Here is a 19791-nt window from a genome sequence, read left to right on the forward strand (position 1 = left end):
AAAAAAATTATTGATAACAATGCCACCATCAAGCATGATTCAATTGTCAATAAAACTTTAGCAATTTTGCAACCGGAACTTTCTATTTCTTTTTTCCCTAAACCCCTCCCCCCATCAATAATCAATTATGACATTTAATGCATTTTCGCTAACCGCTATATTTTCTTAATGATTGTTTTTCTCCTTATTGCTATCTAAGTTTCATCATCAGGTAGGTCCATTCAGCATGTTGCTTGTTGTTTCTCGTTTAAGTCATAAAAAAAAGAAATACCTTAAAAAAATTGGAGAATATAAAATAAAGTACAAGCTGGATGAATGATAATTGATTTGGTTTCTATTTGATTGTTCCACCGAAATCCAATGTCATTTGATGTGGAATAAATATACACCAAGGATGGTAAGGATTTTTGTTATTGACATATGGATCAGGTGTAAGAAAACAAAGAAATTTTCCTCCTCTGATTCCGAGCTGTAGTTCTCTTGCGGTAATTTGTCACTGCAAGACATACAAACTCTTTTGATAAGTCATTCAGAAATTATTTACATAATAATTATATGAAATTAAATAAACACTACCCTTTTGGTTTTCTCCAAAAAGATTGGAACACGTTACTTGAGGAGTCTGTGAATAACAACAGGAAACTATTTTCAAAATGAAATCACTGCAACATTAACACATTCTTTGGAATGGCTTCAACGCTAGTCCTGAAGAATTTGCCGCTCATCAAAATCCTTTTAGTGAAAAAGATTGATTTTTAACAGCTTCGAAGTTTTATAGTCTAAGACAAATCACTATCTAAAAAATAAAGCCAAAGCCCGAAGAAAAATCGGGAACGGTTTTTTTTGCTGAAAATAGTTTCAGACGGTAGAGTTAAACGGTCTTAGACTTTGTAAAATTGTTATCGTCCGTTTGCTACAAACTCTAGTGCCGCTTTCTTCGCGACTGTTATTAATGCCATGTTTGATTATTTCTGGCTTTTGATATCTCTTAACTGTACGATAGCACCGTCTGATTTTGACGAATGCACGAGGAGAAATTTTGGAACTATTTAAAATTTGATCCAGTGGAATCGATTGCCTACTTAAAAAAGACAAGAGATAGATTTTTTTATTCCATGAGAGCGTTTTATTAATGTCAGGATCAATTTTTGAAACGAGAGATTCTAATCTCTCATCATAACGACAACTTAACAACAATAACTGTTTAGTTGTTGTTCGCTGTTATGATTTACTTGTCAGTTTTTTTCTCTCTTTATTTTTAATGTAAGAGTGTGGCTTTTCTGATGATACGGCAATTTTAAAGCTTATTTCTATCCACAACTGATTAACTTGCGTTTTTATGTGCTAAAATACCTTTTAAGCAAGTTTTTTCTCGCTTTTAACGTTTACAATTAGTCAGATTTTTCTTTAGTTTTAGAAACAAGAAATTTAATGATGGACTTCCACATTTTACCGAACGAACTTTTAGAAATGGTTATATCTTACCTCGATAAGAAAACTACCAAAAATCTGAACCTTGCTTCAAAAAGAATGTACGAGCTGACTATGGAGAGACTTTGGTGCAAACCTACTTACAAAGACCCTAAAAGCTTGTCTTTCCTGAAACAAATTTCGCATTTTCCCATTCGCGAGCTTCGAATTCAAGATTTTGAATGCGAATGGGAAGATATCGTTGAGACTGTACCTAATCTCAAACTTTTGCATATAGATTGCGATAGAAACAAGTACTGGAGTCCGAAGAGTCTCTTGCGGTTGAAAACTCCCCTTGTTGTTCATACAAGGGCCCTGGAAATCCGTTCAGATGCAGAGTTTGAGCCGCTGCTAGAAGTTGTCGAGGCGGGCTATATAACCAAATTAATTGTCAACCACGATAAAATGATGCGACAATGGTCTGTTGAACTCCTTCGAAAGTTGGTCGGTAAAGTTCATGTTTCCGAAATAAACACACCTTGCTTTAGATTCACGAGAAAAAATGTTGAAGAGTTTTGCGAGATCATTTCATCTCTGAAGAATTGTCTGGTTTGTTTTCCACTGAAGAAGCGGACCGAAGATCATGATCATGACGAAGATGAAATTAGCGCCGAGGGGGATAGATTTCGTGCTTACAAATTCACAAGCGACGATATTGAAACTTTTGCTCGATATGATATCAAGATTTCTTACATGTCAAGTAGTATGTTAAAATACCAAAAAGACCTTTCAAATTTAGTGGATTTTGTGCCGGCGTTGAGACGGTTGCTTTATCTTAGATGTTTTGAATTTCAAGAGAGTGGCTTAAAGTTGGATCACAGAACGTTTGAGCATTTTGTTGACATTCCCATCCGAAGCATCAAAACGAACCTACTGAAGATGAACAAAGACAATGTCGGCGACTTCGTGGACGCACTCTCTAAGATAAAAACACTTCAACATATACACATGGTTTGGAATGGCTTTAAATTGACACCGGAAGATTTTGCACTCTTTAAAAATCTACCTGTAAAAAAGATACGATTTTTTGCATTGGATTTGACGAGGGAAAATGTTCCAAAATTTCGACAAATTATGAGTGAGATGAAAATCGAAAGACTTGGCGCCATGACAAATGAAAAAAAGAAAACTTTAGGAATTCGGTTCCATCAATTTGGGCCTGGTTATTGGTCAATATAACAAGAAAGATGTGCTTTAGACTAGAGTCTACTTCTGGTTGTACCTTGCTTTCTGATATTTTTTTATGGCGCTGAGTCCAGTGATGTAGATTAGGAGCAATTGACGAGATCTCCATTCTGAAAGGAAATACCAAAATTCCAAACAGCAAAAAAACTACTTGGAGTTGAAAATATAATTAAAAGTGGGAAACAAACATGAATAACAGATTTGCAATCCCTTATTTTCAAATGAAAACATTGCTTCGTCCTATTTTACCTTCCAAAAACAATTAAAAGCATATCGGGCTTTACCAGAAAGTATTTGAATATGGGGATATAGAATACAACATTGTGACTTTTGACCCCCTGACAGCAGGTCTAACCCCTTGGACAAGCACCAGCTGACTCCCCGTAATTCAAAATTTCACTCAAACAGAGCAAAATTACCCCCAAACAGAGCAAGTTTAGCCCCAAACAGAGCAAGTTTACCCCCCCCCTCCCTCGCACAAGGCAAATTTTGTAGATTTTTCACTACCCTCGAACACTCTTTATCGTCCACCCCCATATTCGAACATTTTCTGGAAGAGCCCATTACCATATACTACCGGGCCATTCAAAGGCTTTGTAATTTATTAACCAAGAAAATAGGTCGAATACACGCTTTTTTTATAAGAATATCTTCTATAATAATATCAGGGTAAAAATTAGCCAAATCGTAAGAATACCCAGTAGGGTGAGTTTTATATTTTATATTTTATATTTGGTTAACAGAAAAAAAGCTTCTTCCTTTGTTAGACTTAAAAATTAAACTTTGAGGCAAAACTGGAATTTTAGTTCCAAATGTTCATTTAAAAGTGCATCCAAAAACATTTCCGAAATCTCATTCAATGCTCTCCGATTCACGGATGAGAATGTGGAAGAATTTTGCCAGATTGTCTTACCAAAGAAGTGTCGAGTGTCTTTTACACATGTCATGAGAGATCCAGACGACCATTACCACGTTGAAACTGAAACAGATGAGAGTGATTATGGGTACACAGTCCCTTGGGAAATATTTCGCGCTCACAAATTCACTATACGAGACATCGAGACTTTTGTTTGATATGATATCAAGATCTCTTTCATACCAAGTAGTGTTTTGATGTACCAGCTAGACATTTCAAATTTTATGAAGTTTATCCCTGCGCTGCACAGAGTTGTTTTTAATGTTAAGACCAATCAGGTAGTTTCTAGAAAAACTGCTTTTAAGTTTTGTTAAAAATTTGAAATAATTTTGTTTACATACACGTTTTTTTTTATATAAGGAACCTTAACTTTGCTCTGAGCCTGGAGTTCCTTATTTTTACAGAAAATTTCAGCCTCAAAGTTCCTTTTGAGTTCCTTATTTACATAGCTAGTTCAAGTGAAAACTCTTACTTTTACTGTTCCTCAGAACTTGTTTTCTTATTCTTAGCCTGAGCAGTTCCTTAACAATTCCTTATTTTTTGGACTACTTTCAGCCTCGAGTTCCTTATAAACGTGTTCCTTATAAAAAAAAAACGTGTATGTTATTTTGCTAATCAAGAATTTTTTTGTTTAACAAAGAAAGTAAATAAAAAAAGGAAAATTGACGGAAAAACAAAAATGAAAAATGCTAAGTAACCATAATCAAATCAACTGAATTTGACGCAAACAAGAGCAAAAAATGGTAAGTTCCCCTAACTTTCATTTCAATCAATTTGAATTTTCAAGTGCAGTGTAGAAAATTAAATGGGGTTTGAGGGTTTTGAATAGTACAACTTTGTGGATTGCCAATTTTTTCTCTTATTTTCTTTCTTTCGAAATGTTCCACTTAGGAGTACCTTTCCCACAACAATCATATCAAACAACCAATATTTATATTTTTTTCCGATTTCCTTCAAAAAAATATTCCACTTTGGAGTACCTTTTCAACAGCACTAGTTCCATACTAAACAACTTTTTAATTACCTTAGGGTAAAGCAAAGAAATCAAGAAAGTTTGCAGCCGTCAAACGGATGATCAACCCAAAAGATCAACGAATGTAAGACCTTAACTGTACACTATTTTTATATAAGAACAATTTCATAAGAATGATGAGGCTCAGAATCGTAAGAACAATTTAAGAACAATGCTGGGCCTGAATTTACTCAATTTTAAGCAATTTAAGCTTGGTCCTCACTTGTGCAAAAAACCGCGTTTAAGTGTGTCTAAGTGCGTTTAAGTGCGTCGAACACACTTTTGCTTTCTAGTGAGTACGTTCGCTAAACGCACTTAAGCGCACTTAGACGCACATAAACGTCTTTATTTTGCTAGGCGCACTTAAACGCGAATATCAAAGTGTAAACACTATTCAGTCCTTTTGAAATTTGAAGAGAGAGGGGGATTTCTTCATCGTGTTTAAGTGCGCCTCTGGTTGGTAGAGGAGTCAGCCTTATCAAGGACTTTTCCCGTTTTAATTTTTCAGAAAAGCAAATCAAGAAAAGAAAGAAGCAGAACTTAAAAAGAAGGAAGAAAACAAAGTTCGCCGAGTGTAAGAATCAACATAGCCATGTCATTTTTTGGTAGTTTTCATTCATAACTACACTTTAGCCTGAACTCTAGTTTTTGCTATTTTCTCCACTCGCTCAATTTGTGCAGGAAAAAGTTTTTGGCTGAATTCACGGTGAAAAGCTGCAACAGTTCAATAATAAATTATATCATTGAAGTTTTTCACCTTGAATTCACCCAATATCACCCAAAAGATTTTTTTTTACTTTTCCTAGACCGAGGAGGTTGACGCAGCACTTCATTTTCCATCTAAACCAAACTTTTATTTTTTTTTTTACAGGGAGCAATCATCTTCAGCATTGTTTTTCCAATACAACACACAACTAGGCCCTCCGTACAGAGTGCTGGTGGACACCAATTTCATCAATTTTTCAATTCAACACAAATTAGATATCTTTCAATCCATGGTAGATTGTCTTTACGCAAAATGTGAGTTTGTAAAACACATATTTCCTATTAGTGGATTCATGTAAAAAAGTCACGAAAAACGTCGAGAAAGTCTCTGATTGGCTAAAATATTGCACATACAAGCATATTTTTTCAAAATATCCAGAGTATGAGGTAATCTTTACATGCCTCCGCGAATCAAAAGTTTGTTTACTCGACGTTTTTTCGTCACTTTTGTATGAATCTGCTAATAGGAAATATGTGTATTCTCAATTGACTTTACCTGAGATATTTTCCTTCCCATCTCCTTATGAGGGTCTATGAGGTTTTCTCCATCTCCATCGAACCGTTAAAATAAGCTTATTATAACTTTCCGCATCTATGCTTACATCTGCGAATTAACATCAATTTGCTTACCCCATATTAAAACAAGAGAAAGAACATTCTCTCCTTTTTGGCGCTGCGCCAGCACAAATTTTAAGAAATCCTTTTTGTTTATTCTGCTATGTCAGCATAGAGGCGCGCCTCTTTTCTATGCCATAAAGAAGAATATCTTTAAAGAAGAAATTAACGATGGTCTTAAACTTCTTTTATTATCCCCTGTAAACAGGTATCCCCTACATCACAGATTGTGTGATGGCTGAAATCGAAAAACTGGGATCACATTATCGTGTTGCTCTAAGGTAAGCATTTATTGATATCGTGATGAGAAATTCTATTTCACTTATGGCTAAACAAGTTTCTTGGGCTAAATTAACCCAAAGTCAGATAAAAGGTAAGATCTTGTCACTAATAATAATTAATAGTTAATAATCATTCTGTACTTTATACATTTTTTCGTAGAGTGGCAAAAGATCCTCGTTTCGAACGTTTACCGTGTATGCACAAAGGGACGTATGCCGATGACTGTCTTGTTAACCGAATTTCACAGGTAAAAATGATGTCATCCTTTGGAGCCAGGGAGCTAATAGAGTCTCTTTAACTCTAACCTCTATAACTTGAATGTCTCCACAACTTGAAAAAGTTTTCTCGTCCATTCAGTTGAAAATGCTTTAAAAATCTTACTCCGTAACTCGAAATTCTTTAACTCGAACAAATTTGTGCTCCCCTTACGGGTTCGAGTTTATAAAGATTCCAATATGTACCTTTATATGTGGTTGTTGAAAAGGGATTTTCATTATTTCATTTTCAGCACAAATGTTACATCGTGGCGACGTGTGATCGTGATTTGAAAAGGAGGATACGAAAAGTTCCTGGAATCCCTATCATGTATTTGTCCAAACATAAGTAAGATATTCTTCGGAAGTGAAAATTCATTCATCATTTTATAACTGAGATTACAAGGAGAATCCGGCATACAGACATTTTCTAATGGTGGTACTGGACGCTACTGCCACCTCCAAAGCCTCCCCCACCTTCATAACTCTATCTTTCAAATGATCAACGACCCAGAATGTTTAATTGCTTTTTTTTATTTTTTTTTTTCAGATATAGCATTGAACGAATGCCGGACGCTTTCGGAGGTAAGTTTCATTCTCGGAAATTTTTTCTCAACTGCAAACCTCAACTGTATCATACCGGGTGCGCCACAAAAAATTTTCTCTCTTTTAAACTAAATTTCTCGAAATCTAAAATTTTTAAAAGAACCATTTCTATTTCATTGGAAAGAAGAAAGATAAACTTAAATTTTGATGCGTCATTTATTAAATTCGAATCATTAGATCAAAAGTTATGTTCAATTGAACAAAAAAGTTACTTTCAAAAAGTGCTTGAAAACGTTAAAAATAGACCTATCAAATTAAACAGAAGCATAATTACATGATACATCAGTATTTTCGAATCAGTCATTAAAAAATGATAATTAGCTTTCGAAATAATCTTTTGTTATATAAAGGAAGGTTGAATTTCAATAAAAGGAAGAAAATTCGTCGAAAAAGGCCAAAAAATCTGGTAAAATTCTTTATACATCAAATATGGGTTTCGAGGTTAATCCAGCCTTACATAGACTTTTTCCGGTCTATAACCAAAAATCTGAGGAAAATTTAGGTAAAAGTAAATTAAATTTATTTTGATGAATATTTTAAACTCTTGTTGACCCTTCAGTTTCAAAATTTATGTGTTCTTAATCATGTAAGGGCTTTTGCGACTACCAAATTTTAAATACAAATTTGATAGGTCAATTTTCAACGTTTCCGAGCACTTTCTGAAAGTAACTTTTTTATTCAATTGAGCATAACTTTCGATCTAATGAACCGAATTTAATAAATGACCCATCAAAATTTAAGTTTATCTTTTTTCTTTCCAATGAAATGGGAGTGGTTCTTTTAAAATTTTTGGATTTTGAGAAATTTAGTTTCAAAGAGAGAAACTTTTTTGTGGCGCACCCGGTATCAAATTTTTAACTGAAATTTTAATGACCCATAGAATGAAATTAACCTATTGACATCTTTCTTTTTCAGCTCCAAAAAATTAAAATCACCAACAAAAGACAGATTTTATATTTATTTTTACTGGATTTTTTAAAGGAAATACATTTTTAACAATCGATGCCATAATAAAATGTTTTTATTATGAACGCGATAACATTTCCCGATTCTAAAAGCTTTGCGCTGCCGCTAAATTTTCGTTCCTGTTTACCTTATCGGGAAAAGCTTCGTCGGGGAAAAGTGACGAAATTTTGGCCAAGTGACGAATATTTTTCCCCGACGAAAATTTTCCCCGGCCTTAATGCGTTTACCAACTACCAGCAAGTGACGAATATTTTTCCCCGATGAAAATTTTTCCCGACGAAGTTTTCCCAGATAAGGTATCTCAAGATTTCTTGAATTTTCATTGATTTTTGTTTACATATTTCAATATATTTTCTTTTAGAATATTGAAAATTTTGATTTTTGGGGCCTGGGGACGAGTTTTTCGCCAAAACGAGGCTAAAACTTTGGGGCAGCCTGGACACTTCAAAAAAGGTCGGATTTGACTGAAATTTGGCACACTTGTTCCTTGGGTGAATATCTGGGGCTGCTTTTTTCATTTTTTGAAAATTTTGATTTTTAGGGCCTTGGGACGAGTTTTTCACCAAAACGAGGCTGGCAGCCTGGACACTTCAAAAAAGGTCGGATTTGGCTGAAATTTGGCACACTTGTTCCTTGGGTGAATATCTGGGGGTGTTTTTTTCATTTTTTGAAAATTTTCATTTTTGGGGCCTGGGGACGAGTTTTTCACCAAAACGAGGCTGGCAGCTTGGAGACTTTAAAAACGGTCCGATTTGGCTGAAATTTGGCACACTTGTTCCTTGGGTGAATATCTGGGGTTTTTTTTTCATTTTTTGAAAATTTTGATTTTTGGGGCCTGGGGACGAGTTTTTCACCAAAACGAGGCTGGCAGCTTGGAGACTTGTGTGAACAAAAGCCACAAAAGGTTTGAGGAACTTTCTCCTAAGTTATTTATTTTGAAAGGCTCTTAGGACGAGGACACTATTCTAACGCACATAAAAGAATGAAAAAATTAAGATAAAAACACCCCCAGGTATTCACCCAAGGAACAAGTGTACCAAATTTCAGCCAAAACGGACAAAGTATATTTGCTACCTAATACTAAATATTTGAAATGTTACAATTGGGCCTTCTAATAACGGGAAAATCTGAAGTTGAGCCCAGTGCGGTGCGCACGTTCGACTATGTTTACATATTTCAATATATTTTCTTTTAGAATACCTAAAAAAAAGTTTAAAACATATAAAAATCAACTTGGCTCTTGGAGTTTCTGCCTATCTATTGGTTTCATTGGTTTGATAAAGCATGATTTTGGAAATCAACTAAATTATCGTGAAAAGGATTTGATCTTTGTGTGGTAATTGTTGTTGACAAGAGCAAATTTTCTATTTTACAAACACATTTGCTGTAAGATCAGAACTACCTTTACCTCGGTAATGACTGATGACTTCTGACGTATTGCCGATTCCAAGGTAAGCTTTGGAAAGGTTGAAGATTCCATATAGCCATTCGGGCTTTGAACAGAGTGGTTGGTTCTTAAACTTATTTAATTTCCCAAGAAAGCACAATGAGTTTTGACGTATTACCGAATGAAATGTTGAAACATGTCATATCATTCCTGTCTAAGAAGGATGCCAAAAAGGTCTCCCTCACTTCAAAAAGGATGTACGATTTGACTTTGGACAGAATTTGGTACAGAATCTATCCGAAGTTCAGTCACTATCGTGAGTTAGAGGATCGAAAAGACTCTGACTTTATCAAAAAGCTTTTACATTTACCAATTCGTGAAATGAGTATATGGTATTTTTCGAAATTTTCTTTTGAAGAAATTCAAACAGCTTTTCCACAGGTCAAACTTTTATATGGGGACATTAATGTAACAAGGAAACTTGGCCTCAAAGACTTCGATCGATGCACATTGCCTATCATTATAAATACAAACATGTTTTGTCATTATAAATACAAAAATGTTTATGATCTTTTACAAGTGATAGAAACATACAATGTTGTCAAACTAGACATTAATCATATTTACCAGATCTTCAGCTGGGACCCATCACCGTTATCACCCTACATTCTCGACATGTTCATTGATAAAGTCCCATCAATAAAAATTTCTCTGGACTCTCTTCCATTTAATGAAGAAAATGGTGAAGAGTTTTGCAAAATTATGTCGAAGAATGAAAATTGTGAGATCTACTACGATCGATATTCCACGAACATCAATAGGCTCACAACAAATGATATCAAATTAATGGCAAAGTATGATATAAAGATAACTGAGCTTTCAGAATGTTGTCTGAAGTATTGGGAGCCATCACCTTATGATTGCTCTCTCCAAGAAATGGCTGATGCGCTTGCCAAACTGAAACACCTCAAATCTTTCGTTGTTACTGGTCTAAAACCTTTGCCACTAACGTTAATCGAACATTTTTCCAAGTTGCCGATAACACGTCTTAATATTTCATGTCTTGATATCTCTGAAAAAGACAAGATTGAGAAAGTGGTGCGGACATTGTCCAAAATCAAAGCTCTTCGTCATTTTTCAATCAATCGTCAATTCACTGGTTGTAAGCTTAAGCCAAATGATCTAGCAATATTCAAAAGTTTACCAGTCAAATCGATTTCTTTATCTTGTTTACGTTTAACTAAAGAGAATATTGCAGAGTTTCATCCAATCATCGCACAAATGAATGTAGAGAAAATTATTATTCGAAACAAAGAAAAGAAATTGGTGGATATTGAAAACCATGGGCTTGATGGTATGTACAAAAATATTTGCCTGGCAAAATCAATCAACTTAATAGGGTGTGCGGAACGCAAAGCGAAGAAATATCTACTCCGTTATTAATGCAGAATTACAAAAAAAGAAAAACTAATAGGACCTTACAATTTACGTTGAATTTATTGCTAGTGAGAATGTTTGAAAAATTAGAAAGACAGAGGTGTTCCAAAAGCGCCTGGGGGTATTTGAAAAGTCATTATTTGTACTCGATTTTGTGATACTTTTATAACAGTTTTAAAAAATCTTGCTGATCAAAATTACTGCTCAATATAACTTTCCGCAGGGTAAAATAACAAAAAATAATATCAAAAATAATAAAAACTAAAACTCTAAAAACTAGCATCATAGCTTTTATTATATACCTGTAGGCAAAAGCAGCCATTGAATAATTCCTGATATACCATGGCTATTATACCACGGTAGAATTTTTTTTCAAATTTTGCTTTCAAAGTTTGATTTTTTTTGTCGCTTTTGTTGTTATCAAAGAAATTCATTAAAAAAAATCTATTGTCAATTTCATAAACAAATTTAATGACTCAAAGTAATTAAGAAAATCATTAAAAAAGAAAAACGTTCGAACGTTCGATTATGGGAGTGTTTTAAGTGAAACATTTAACTATTGACATAATTAATGTTTTGTTTTTGCCTCTAGGTATATAATAAAACATATATTCAATAGGTTTTCGTTGGTTATTGGATTTATTAACCCTCGGTGATGTATATTCAACTCGGCTTCGCCTCGTTGAATATTACATCACCTCAGGTTAATAAATCTCAATAACCAACTTTTACCCATTGAATATCTGCTTAATATCATATGGACTTAGGGGTGTTTGTTGTGCACGGAAATAAACTGACACAGTTTGGAACTTCGATTGAAGTGAATACGATTGTTCAAACTGAAAATTAAAAATAATGACAAAACTAAGTGAGTAAATATTGAACGAAAAATATACAAGAAAATTGAACAGAAATTGACTTAAATCTTGAGAAAATCGATAAAAAACGACCTTAAAGGTATCGTGAAAATCGCACAAGAAATATCATGAAAATATAGCAAAAATGAAATCTAACTGAAATATATCAAAAATTAATCTAAGACCAGACGCCAGAGCCAAATGGGCTGATGAGCAGAAAAACACAGAGAGGCAAAGGCAGAAAACAACATACCAGGTAGCCAGTATGTTGAAACTGTGAAAGACTGTGCACAAAAGTTGAAAGTTGATAGAATTTGATTTGTGAAAGTTTAGACCAAAACTGTCTAAGTATGAAACTCCATATTGACGCAACCACACACAAAGCTTCTCATAGCTTGATTAATGATTCATGAAAATCGAGAGAAAAATATGCATACTTGAACAAAAATTGAAAATACTAGATAACTGCCTAAGTGTGAATAAACTAATTATATGACAAAAATGATACAAAAGAACTTAAATTGACTGCGTAAAATTAATTGTCAAGAGACATTGAATAAAGAAATGACGTGAGACCAAAACAAAAGACTGAAATGAAAGACACAAAAGACACTGACACGAAGGGACGCACAAGACACGGAGTGAAATTAAATTTTTGTCCATTTTTCTAAGTAAATTAAAATCGCATGGTTTGACATGCACAACATTCCCCCACCATGGGCCAAAAATTTAATCATAGTTGACCAAGATGACAATTTTCTCCCAGGTAGTTAAGTTCTGAGCTTGAACTAGTCAGGGTCATAAAATGAATTAATCACAACGAGACTGCTATATTTGACGATTTCGTTTATAGACGTTTGATCTATGACGGATGACGTTAAGAAGTAGCAACAGATGAGTTGGAATTTTTCCAGTGTTGATTTCATGAGGCTGGATAAGTGTGAATCGTGTAAACAACTGAAGTCCATTTGGAATGGATACAATACTGATAAGTTGGTTGAAAGACGATTGATGATTGGTATCCAGATTGCAGATTGAGATAGACTGACTGTTGAATTCGTGAGTTTGAATGCTTTCGAGATACTTGACCTTCTTTGGATGAAAGAACCAATGACATGATTAAGGTTTGACGTGATTTCGTTGGACGTTGCTGGCGATGATGATAAAGACTTGACAATTTGATCGTTTGGTATTATTTGATTTGATTCGTTGAAATTTGGGATCTGTGACATAACTGATGCTTTTATACTATTTTTCTCGTTTTGATTTGATGACTCATTGATGTTAAGTTTGTGAGGCATTTGATCGACTTTGATTGCGATATTCATGTGATTGGATGAATCTGTAATGGGTGACTGAGTTGATTTGATCGATCGAGTCTTCGACGGAATTTCGATAGGCGAGTCGATTGGATGTTCTTTTTGATCGTTGATGTTGATTGATTGGTTCGATTGATCCTCTTTACTTAAAGGGAAGTATTTCAAAGATGTTGGGTGGTCTGCATTGAACCCGAGTAAAGGAGTTTTGATTGGATGGATCGTATTATGATAAACTGATGTGAAGTTTGAAGATACATTGAAACAACGGAAGGAAGGGTGTGGACCAGCGATTACTCCTCTTCCACCACTTGAACTAGTAAATAGTGATTCGAGTATTGTCAGTCCTGATGGCATTTGATAAACGTGTTTTGGGAAGTACTTCAGATGTTTGACGCCAATCATCATATGAACGTCACCACCAATTGAGCGCGGAAGTTTCGGTAATGGTTTGAGTCCACCAGCCTTTGAATACGATTCGTCGATGTCTTTGTGAGCTTCGATGAGTGAAAAAGTTGGAAATGTTGATGTGATTTTTGGGATGCAGGGTCCGGTAAATGAAACCATTTCTCCATTGCTCAGTGGAAGTTTGACGATATAACGACCAAGTGTTGATTTTGTAATACTGTTTCCAACACCACCAAGAATGACTGGTTTTGACGACGCTTTGATTGCATTTGATCCAAGTAGCTTGATTGCTTTTTGGCTGACAACAAAGTCACTACAACCATTATCAAAGAAAATGAGGAGCTTGTTTTGATTGATTTGAATTTCTTGGAGCATGTAGATACCTCTGTCTCCATCTTTGTCAACGGTTTGGAACGATTCAGTGTGAAATGATAAACTGATGTTTTTCGTAAAGCTTGGAAGATCTGGATTTCTGAAGAACCTTTCCTTGAATTTCTCGAGCAACTCGACATTGGCAGGCTCCTCCTTGTGCTCCTCACAAACCAAGACGTGTTTTCGGACTGAATACTTTTGATGCGATTCGTCGGGACAAACGAAGTCGTGTTGGCATTTACCATCCTTGTGTTTTCCAGATGCACTGGCTGCACCTGGAAACAAACATTGAAAGCAGTACCCCTTTGATTTCAAAAGGGAGAGGCGACTTGCAGGTGTCATTTCTGCAAACAGTTGACAAGTGTAATATTGAATTAATCTCGTCTGGCCTGGGCCTGATGTGGCAACATGATGATCTACTCCAGCAGGTGTTTCACACAAAGCACATAGAGGATTTGAGGTATCAGAGACATAAGAATTAGGATGTCCGTACCTCGTATCCTTGGTGTTCTTTGATGAATCCTTTGGTTTGTTGTTGTCGTTTGATTTTGATGAGTCGTCTCGAAGGATAAGTTTTTGTTCAGCTATTCGACGTTCTTTCGTAAGGAATGTGATCATTTTCGTCCAAGTTTCTCTGGGTGTGAAGTCATCTTCATAGGTTTCTGAAAGGAATCGCGTCGTTCTGCCATCTCCAAGAAGATTTTGAATGTGAGTGAGGGTGTCTCCATAATAAAGGTGTTCCTCAATATCATGTTTTTTAGCCAGAGCTGCCATTTCTTGCATCATGCTGATGAGATTGCTGATATCAGATACGACTTTTTCCGGGTTTTTCTTTGAGATTTCAATTGATTTGAGTTGATTGATCTTTTTCTTGAGCATCATCCTGGTGTCACCGAATGCTTCTTCGAGACGTTTCCAAATTTCGTCGATCGACTCAAGGTTTTTGACCATGGTGTATGCTGGATCAGCAAGGTAATTGTTGACTAACAGATCTGGTAGATAGCTCTTGGGAGTTGATGATAGATGAACTTTTTCGAAATTAGAGCGAAAGGTATAATAGTCTGATTTGGAATCATACCCAGTAAATTTGTCAAGATGAATGTTCAGTTTATTGCGTTTGAATTCTGAGTGTACATCTAGTTCACGATTACTTATTTCAATGCTCAAGTTGTTCATAAAAGTTTGACGTAAAGTGTCTAATTTGAAATATCTCTCACCAAGTTGTTTGATTGTGGCTTTGACCAGTGCATTAGTGGTAGATGTTTGGAGGCATTCCTTGTAGGAATCTGAAATCTTGTTGAACTTTGTTTCGTTTGATGGTATCTCTTTTCGCCAATTCAGGAGTTCGATTGATGCTGAATCAGCAGGGATCCTTTTGAACTTCAGTTCCAGCCCATCGATGGCTCCTTTGGCCCACTGCATATTGAATTCCAGTGTTTGTTCTTTGTGCGCGATGAACTCGTCGACTCGTTTCTTTTCCTTGGTGACAGTGATCTTGGAGTTGTATTCCTTCGAGTCCTGTATGTACTTGGTGATTTGATCCAGGCCTGTCTTGATTGTAAGTTGGAGATCGTCCGATAAAGCTTCTCCCGATGACACAATTCTGCGTGATTTGGTACGGATTGATTTCCGCATTAATTCGAATTTTGCCAGTAACGATCTAAGGTCCTCTGGTTGTACGTTTTCGAACTTATGTTCGTTTATGAGATCTGGAATCTCGTCACACATTACTTCGATGGCAATGCGTTCTTCATTTATTGAGGTGTTGTGCGGTTGATGATGAGGAGGATCCATTTCGTCCTCGGATGAACTCAGCTCCTTGTAGTTGACACGTTTTGTCTGCCTGAGCAGCATGCGTTGTTATTGATTTGAATGAACAGGTGAATGATTCAGCTCTGCATGAATGTTGACGGTGATGAATTTTCGTTAGCGTATTGTTTGTTTGAATGATGAAACGACTTTTATTTGAATGTTGACGGTCGTGAATGTACTGCCTGTTTGAATGTTGTGCACGGAAATAAACTGACACAGTTTGGAACTTTCGATTGAAGTGAATACGATTGTTCAAACTGAAAATTAAAAATAATGACAAAACTAAGTGAGTAAATATTGAACGAAAAATATACAAGAAAATTGAACAGAAATTGACTTAAATCTTGAGAAAATCGATAAAAAACGACCTTAAAGGTATCGTGAAAATCGCACAAGAAATATCATGAAAATATAGCAAAAATGAAATCTAACTGAAATATATCAAAAATTAATCTAAGACCAGACGCCAGAGCCAAATGGGCTGATGAGCAGAAAAACACAGAGAGGCAAAGGCAGAAAACAACATACCAGGTAGCCAGTATGTTGAAACTGTGAAAGACTGTGCACAAAAGTTGAAAGTTGATAGAATTTGATTTGTGAAAGTTTAGACCAAAACTGTCTAAGTATGAAACTCCATATTGACGCAACCACACACAAAGCTTCTCATAGCTTGATTAATGATTCATGAAAATCGAGAGAAAAATATGCATACTTGAACAAAAATTGAAAATACTAGATAACTGCCTAAGTGTGAATAAACTAATTATATGACAAAAATGATACAAAAGAACTTAAATTGACTGCGTAAAATTAATTGTCAAGAGACATTGAATAAAGAAATGACGTGAGACCAAAACAAAAGACTGAAATGAAAGACACAAAAGACACTGACACGAAGGGACGCACAAGACACGGAGTGAAATTAAATTTTTGTCCATTTTTCTAAGTAAATTAAAATCGCATGGTTTGACATGCACAACAGTGTTACAGAGAGTATTCTATACAAGGCTTTTGAACTAAAAATAATTTGATGTATATATCTTAAAAAAAAAGAATCTTCAACAAGATTCTCACCATACAGTCTGTGCCACTAACTCGATCGGGAAGATTCTTCCGAGATGGGAAGAACCTTCCCGAACGGGAAGAACTTACTGTATTTTTTTCTGCCCGTTTTGGAAGATTCTTCCTCTTTGAGAAGTTGAAAATTGACTGAATCTTCGGCGAAGCTGTACGATGACCGGCGAAAGTTGAAACTTTTTGGAGGTGAAAAAGCATCAAATTTTAAGGATTTTCACCAAAAGAAAAATAAACTTTACCGTGGAAATCTTGTTAAATTGTGAAAAAAACTGCGTAAGCTTCCCAAACGGGAAGTTCCAACCCGATCGAGTTTTCCTTATTTTCCCGCTTCTTCCCGATCTGGAAGTCCGTTTTTTAACTCTTACCCAGTCAAGTTAATTTCCCGTTCGGGAAGGTTCTTCCCATTTCGGAAGAATCTTCCCGATCGAGTTAGTGGCACAGACTGCCATACGTATCCTGTGAAAAAAGAACCTCTCTTAATCATGAGGTCATGTTGAATTACTAATGAAAAACTGCAGCATAAAAAAAATAATACACTGATGTGTTATTGAAAGTGTAGTCTTTCTTTTCATTGTTTTGCTGTTGTAGTTTTTGAATATTCAAGGTGAAATCGTGATCAAGAAAATAGAGCTATTGATAAGTAGGATGTCCTAACTACAGTAAAAAGTGGATTACATTTTCACAAAAATATCAATAGTTTGGCTTATAGTTACGGAATAAAATTCCGCCTTTTAATTTACGGAATTTTATTCCGCAAATTACTAATCTACGGAATACGGTAATATCTCTTGAAGCAATAGAGGTATAATGTTCAAACTTCACACATGTCTTCAAAATGGATCAATGCTGCTACATGCTAAATTTGGGAATATGAAACCTACGTAAAGAACATGGTCAAAAATACCCCCTGTTTTTGTGACATTTTGTATATGATATCTTTAACCAAAGGTTTTTAGGTGATATAATGTGGCTGACACTAAGTTTATAGTGTTTTTCCTTTTTTTCCTCAAAAGGGGAAAAGATCGAATTTCAAAGTGCAGAAAAAACGATTACAATATCTCTTCTAGATATCCCTAAATTTCACTCTAAATCAGGTGATTTTTTGTGGCTTACATTGTCATGTGGCTTACGTCAGTCACAATTTTTAGAGAACAATTGTGGCTTACCAGGTATGTGTAAAAAAAACAGCGAAAATTTCAATGAAACGATAGAGAATTAAAAATTTTATTAATGGGTGATGAATCGTGGTTAAAACTCGACGTGAAAACATGTGGTTGACATTTCCAAGTAGTCAACTGTAAATGGTTGTAAGCCACAAACCATCACCTAACAGAACTTTTCAAACTACTACAAGCCTAGGTTAAGCTTTGAACTTGAAGTGTGTAAATTTTCAGCTGTCAAAACAAATGTCAGCCACATTTATCACCTGAAGTGTAAAAAAATTGAAAAATTGTCAATTTTCAAATGTCACACTATTTTTGACCATGATCTAAACCGTAATTACGGCCAATAAAGCATTTAGTGCCGTACTGATTACAAAAACTCCGCAAATTACTAATCTACGGAACATTCAAATAACTCTCGAACCGTTGTATATCTTAAAACGAAATTTGGCACGTATCTTAGTATCCGTAAGACTCTGCTTCATGCCAAAAATCAGCTCTGTAGTACTTTATTGACGGGAGTTACATAAGAAAAACGTTAAATCACGTAGTCATCCTATAACCGTTCACCACCAAAACTTAGAACTGCTGTAATTCGAGGAAAAAATAAGGGGCCTTCGAAGAGATCTCTTTGACAGCTGAAAATATTTTTAAAAACTAATAAACGGGAGGGTCCTAATAAGGTCCGGGGGGGTTGGAAAATTTTCGAAAAATTTACAAGCGGGGGGGGCCCCGTTTATTTGGCACCTAAGAGTAGCCCCTCAATCCCGGCCAACCAAATATCTTTGATCACAGTTCTTTTATAAATTGGTAACCTAATGGCGGCGGCGGCACTACTCAATAGGGCTGAAAATGCATAGAAAGAAAGCGCTAGATCTACTTTTCCTCGAATACTTTTGATGATATAGCGCCATTAGACATTAATTTGGAAAACTCAAGAGAAAATGTCTAATTTCATAGTTTTACGTTTGAAGATTTCAAAAATTTTCAGAATTTATCTTATTGGATATATGTACATTTCATATTGGCATTATTTGGGCATCATCGCCTTGCCCTTATTGGTTTGTAACATTGAGCTAGGTGAGGGAAGTAGATTAGTGGCTCTCACAGCTCATCAGAGTGGTTTGAAAAAGTACTTCTTAAAAGAAATTTGTCAAAACAAACAGTCTTTTAGCTAAAATGGTGGTGAAAAATATTGAAATTTTCGCCCGTCGGCGCAAACCATGGTTGCGCCTCCTTTGTTCAAAACACCTTAACATTTCAAATTACAAAAACAAATTTCAAGTTTCTTGACTCAAAGATTCCGGGCGTTACTTTCAACCATACTGCTCTTACAGTTTAATATTTTCACCTAATAATAGAGGGCGCAAATAGGGACAAAAAATACCAGGGGCGCCAATTTCATAGTTTGCTCCCCCAGAAAATCAAGCCAGGTCGCTACTGGGGAAAATAAGCCGTATTTTTTTCCAAATCTTACAGAAGCTCAGAGAAAACTACTTGATGATTCTTGTCTTAACCCTGTTATACTTTAACTTAACAGGGCTAAACTATCTCCCTTACCTTATTTTGACATAAAAAACTGTCATACAAACAAATAATACTCTTTGTACCGCACCTGTATGAATTCTTTTTCGCGTAAAAATTTTTCTAGTAGGGGGGGGGGGGCTGCGAAAAAATATTGGGCCTTATGAGGGGGGGTTCGAAAATTTTTTCCAGGTTAGGGGAGGGGGTGCGAAATTTTTTTTGGATTTTTCAAAATATCTAGTAGATACTTTATGACCGCTCCCTTATGTTTTTGATTACCAGCACTAGCAATGCAATTTCATCATTTTACATTCACTTGACGCACCTATATGAGATCAAACATACATTTTACGTTTTTTTGTAGACA

At 35.4% G+C, this 19791-nt stretch overlaps 3 protein-coding genes across 3 annotated transcripts; 2 read left to right on the top strand and 1 right to left on the bottom strand.

The window, feature by feature from the left end:
* The first annotated feature begins 256 nt into the window (after window positions 1-256).
* On the top strand, window positions 257-3180 carry LOC136819678 (uncharacterized). Its single transcript, XM_067075923.1, has 2 exons — window positions 257-397; window positions 1412-3180. Exon 2 carries the CDS (start codon window positions 1432-1434, stop codon window positions 2647-2649), a length of 1218 nt encoding a protein of 405 aa, XP_066932024.1. The 5' UTR covers window positions 257-397; window positions 1412-1431; the 3' UTR covers window positions 2650-3180.
* A 420-nt stretch (window positions 3181-3600) lies between these two features.
* LOC136819792 (rRNA-processing protein FCF1 homolog) lies at window positions 3601-8108 on the top strand. The gene is made up of 9 exons (XM_067076032.1): window positions 3601-3723; window positions 4601-4668; window positions 5092-5157; window positions 5455-5603; window positions 6172-6244; window positions 6405-6492; window positions 6754-6848; window positions 7050-7084; window positions 8021-8108. Exons 1-9 carry the CDS (start codon window positions 3601-3603, stop codon window positions 8032-8034), a joined length of 711 nt encoding a protein of 236 aa, XP_066932133.1. The 3' UTR covers window positions 8035-8108.
* A 3564-nt stretch (window positions 8109-11672) lies between these two features.
* Window positions 11673-14586, bottom strand: LOC136819732 (uncharacterized). The gene is made up of 2 exons (XM_067075978.1): window positions 12006-14586; window positions 11673-11734 (listed from the first exon to the last, which is right to left on the bottom strand). Exon 1 carries the CDS (start codon window positions 14464-14466, stop codon window positions 12541-12543), a length of 1926 nt encoding a protein of 641 aa, XP_066932079.1. The 5' UTR covers window positions 14467-14586; the 3' UTR covers window positions 11673-11734; window positions 12006-12540.
* Between the last annotated feature and the right edge of the window lie 5205 nt (window positions 14587-19791).

Source organism: Clytia hemisphaerica, unplaced genomic scaffold (genome assembly GCF_902728285.1).
Source record: "Clytia hemisphaerica strain Z4C2 unplaced genomic scaffold, Clytia hemisphaerica genome assembly, whole genome shotgun sequence".
NCBI classification, from domain to species: domain Eukaryota; kingdom Metazoa; phylum Cnidaria; class Hydrozoa; order Leptothecata; family Clytiidae; genus Clytia; species Clytia hemisphaerica.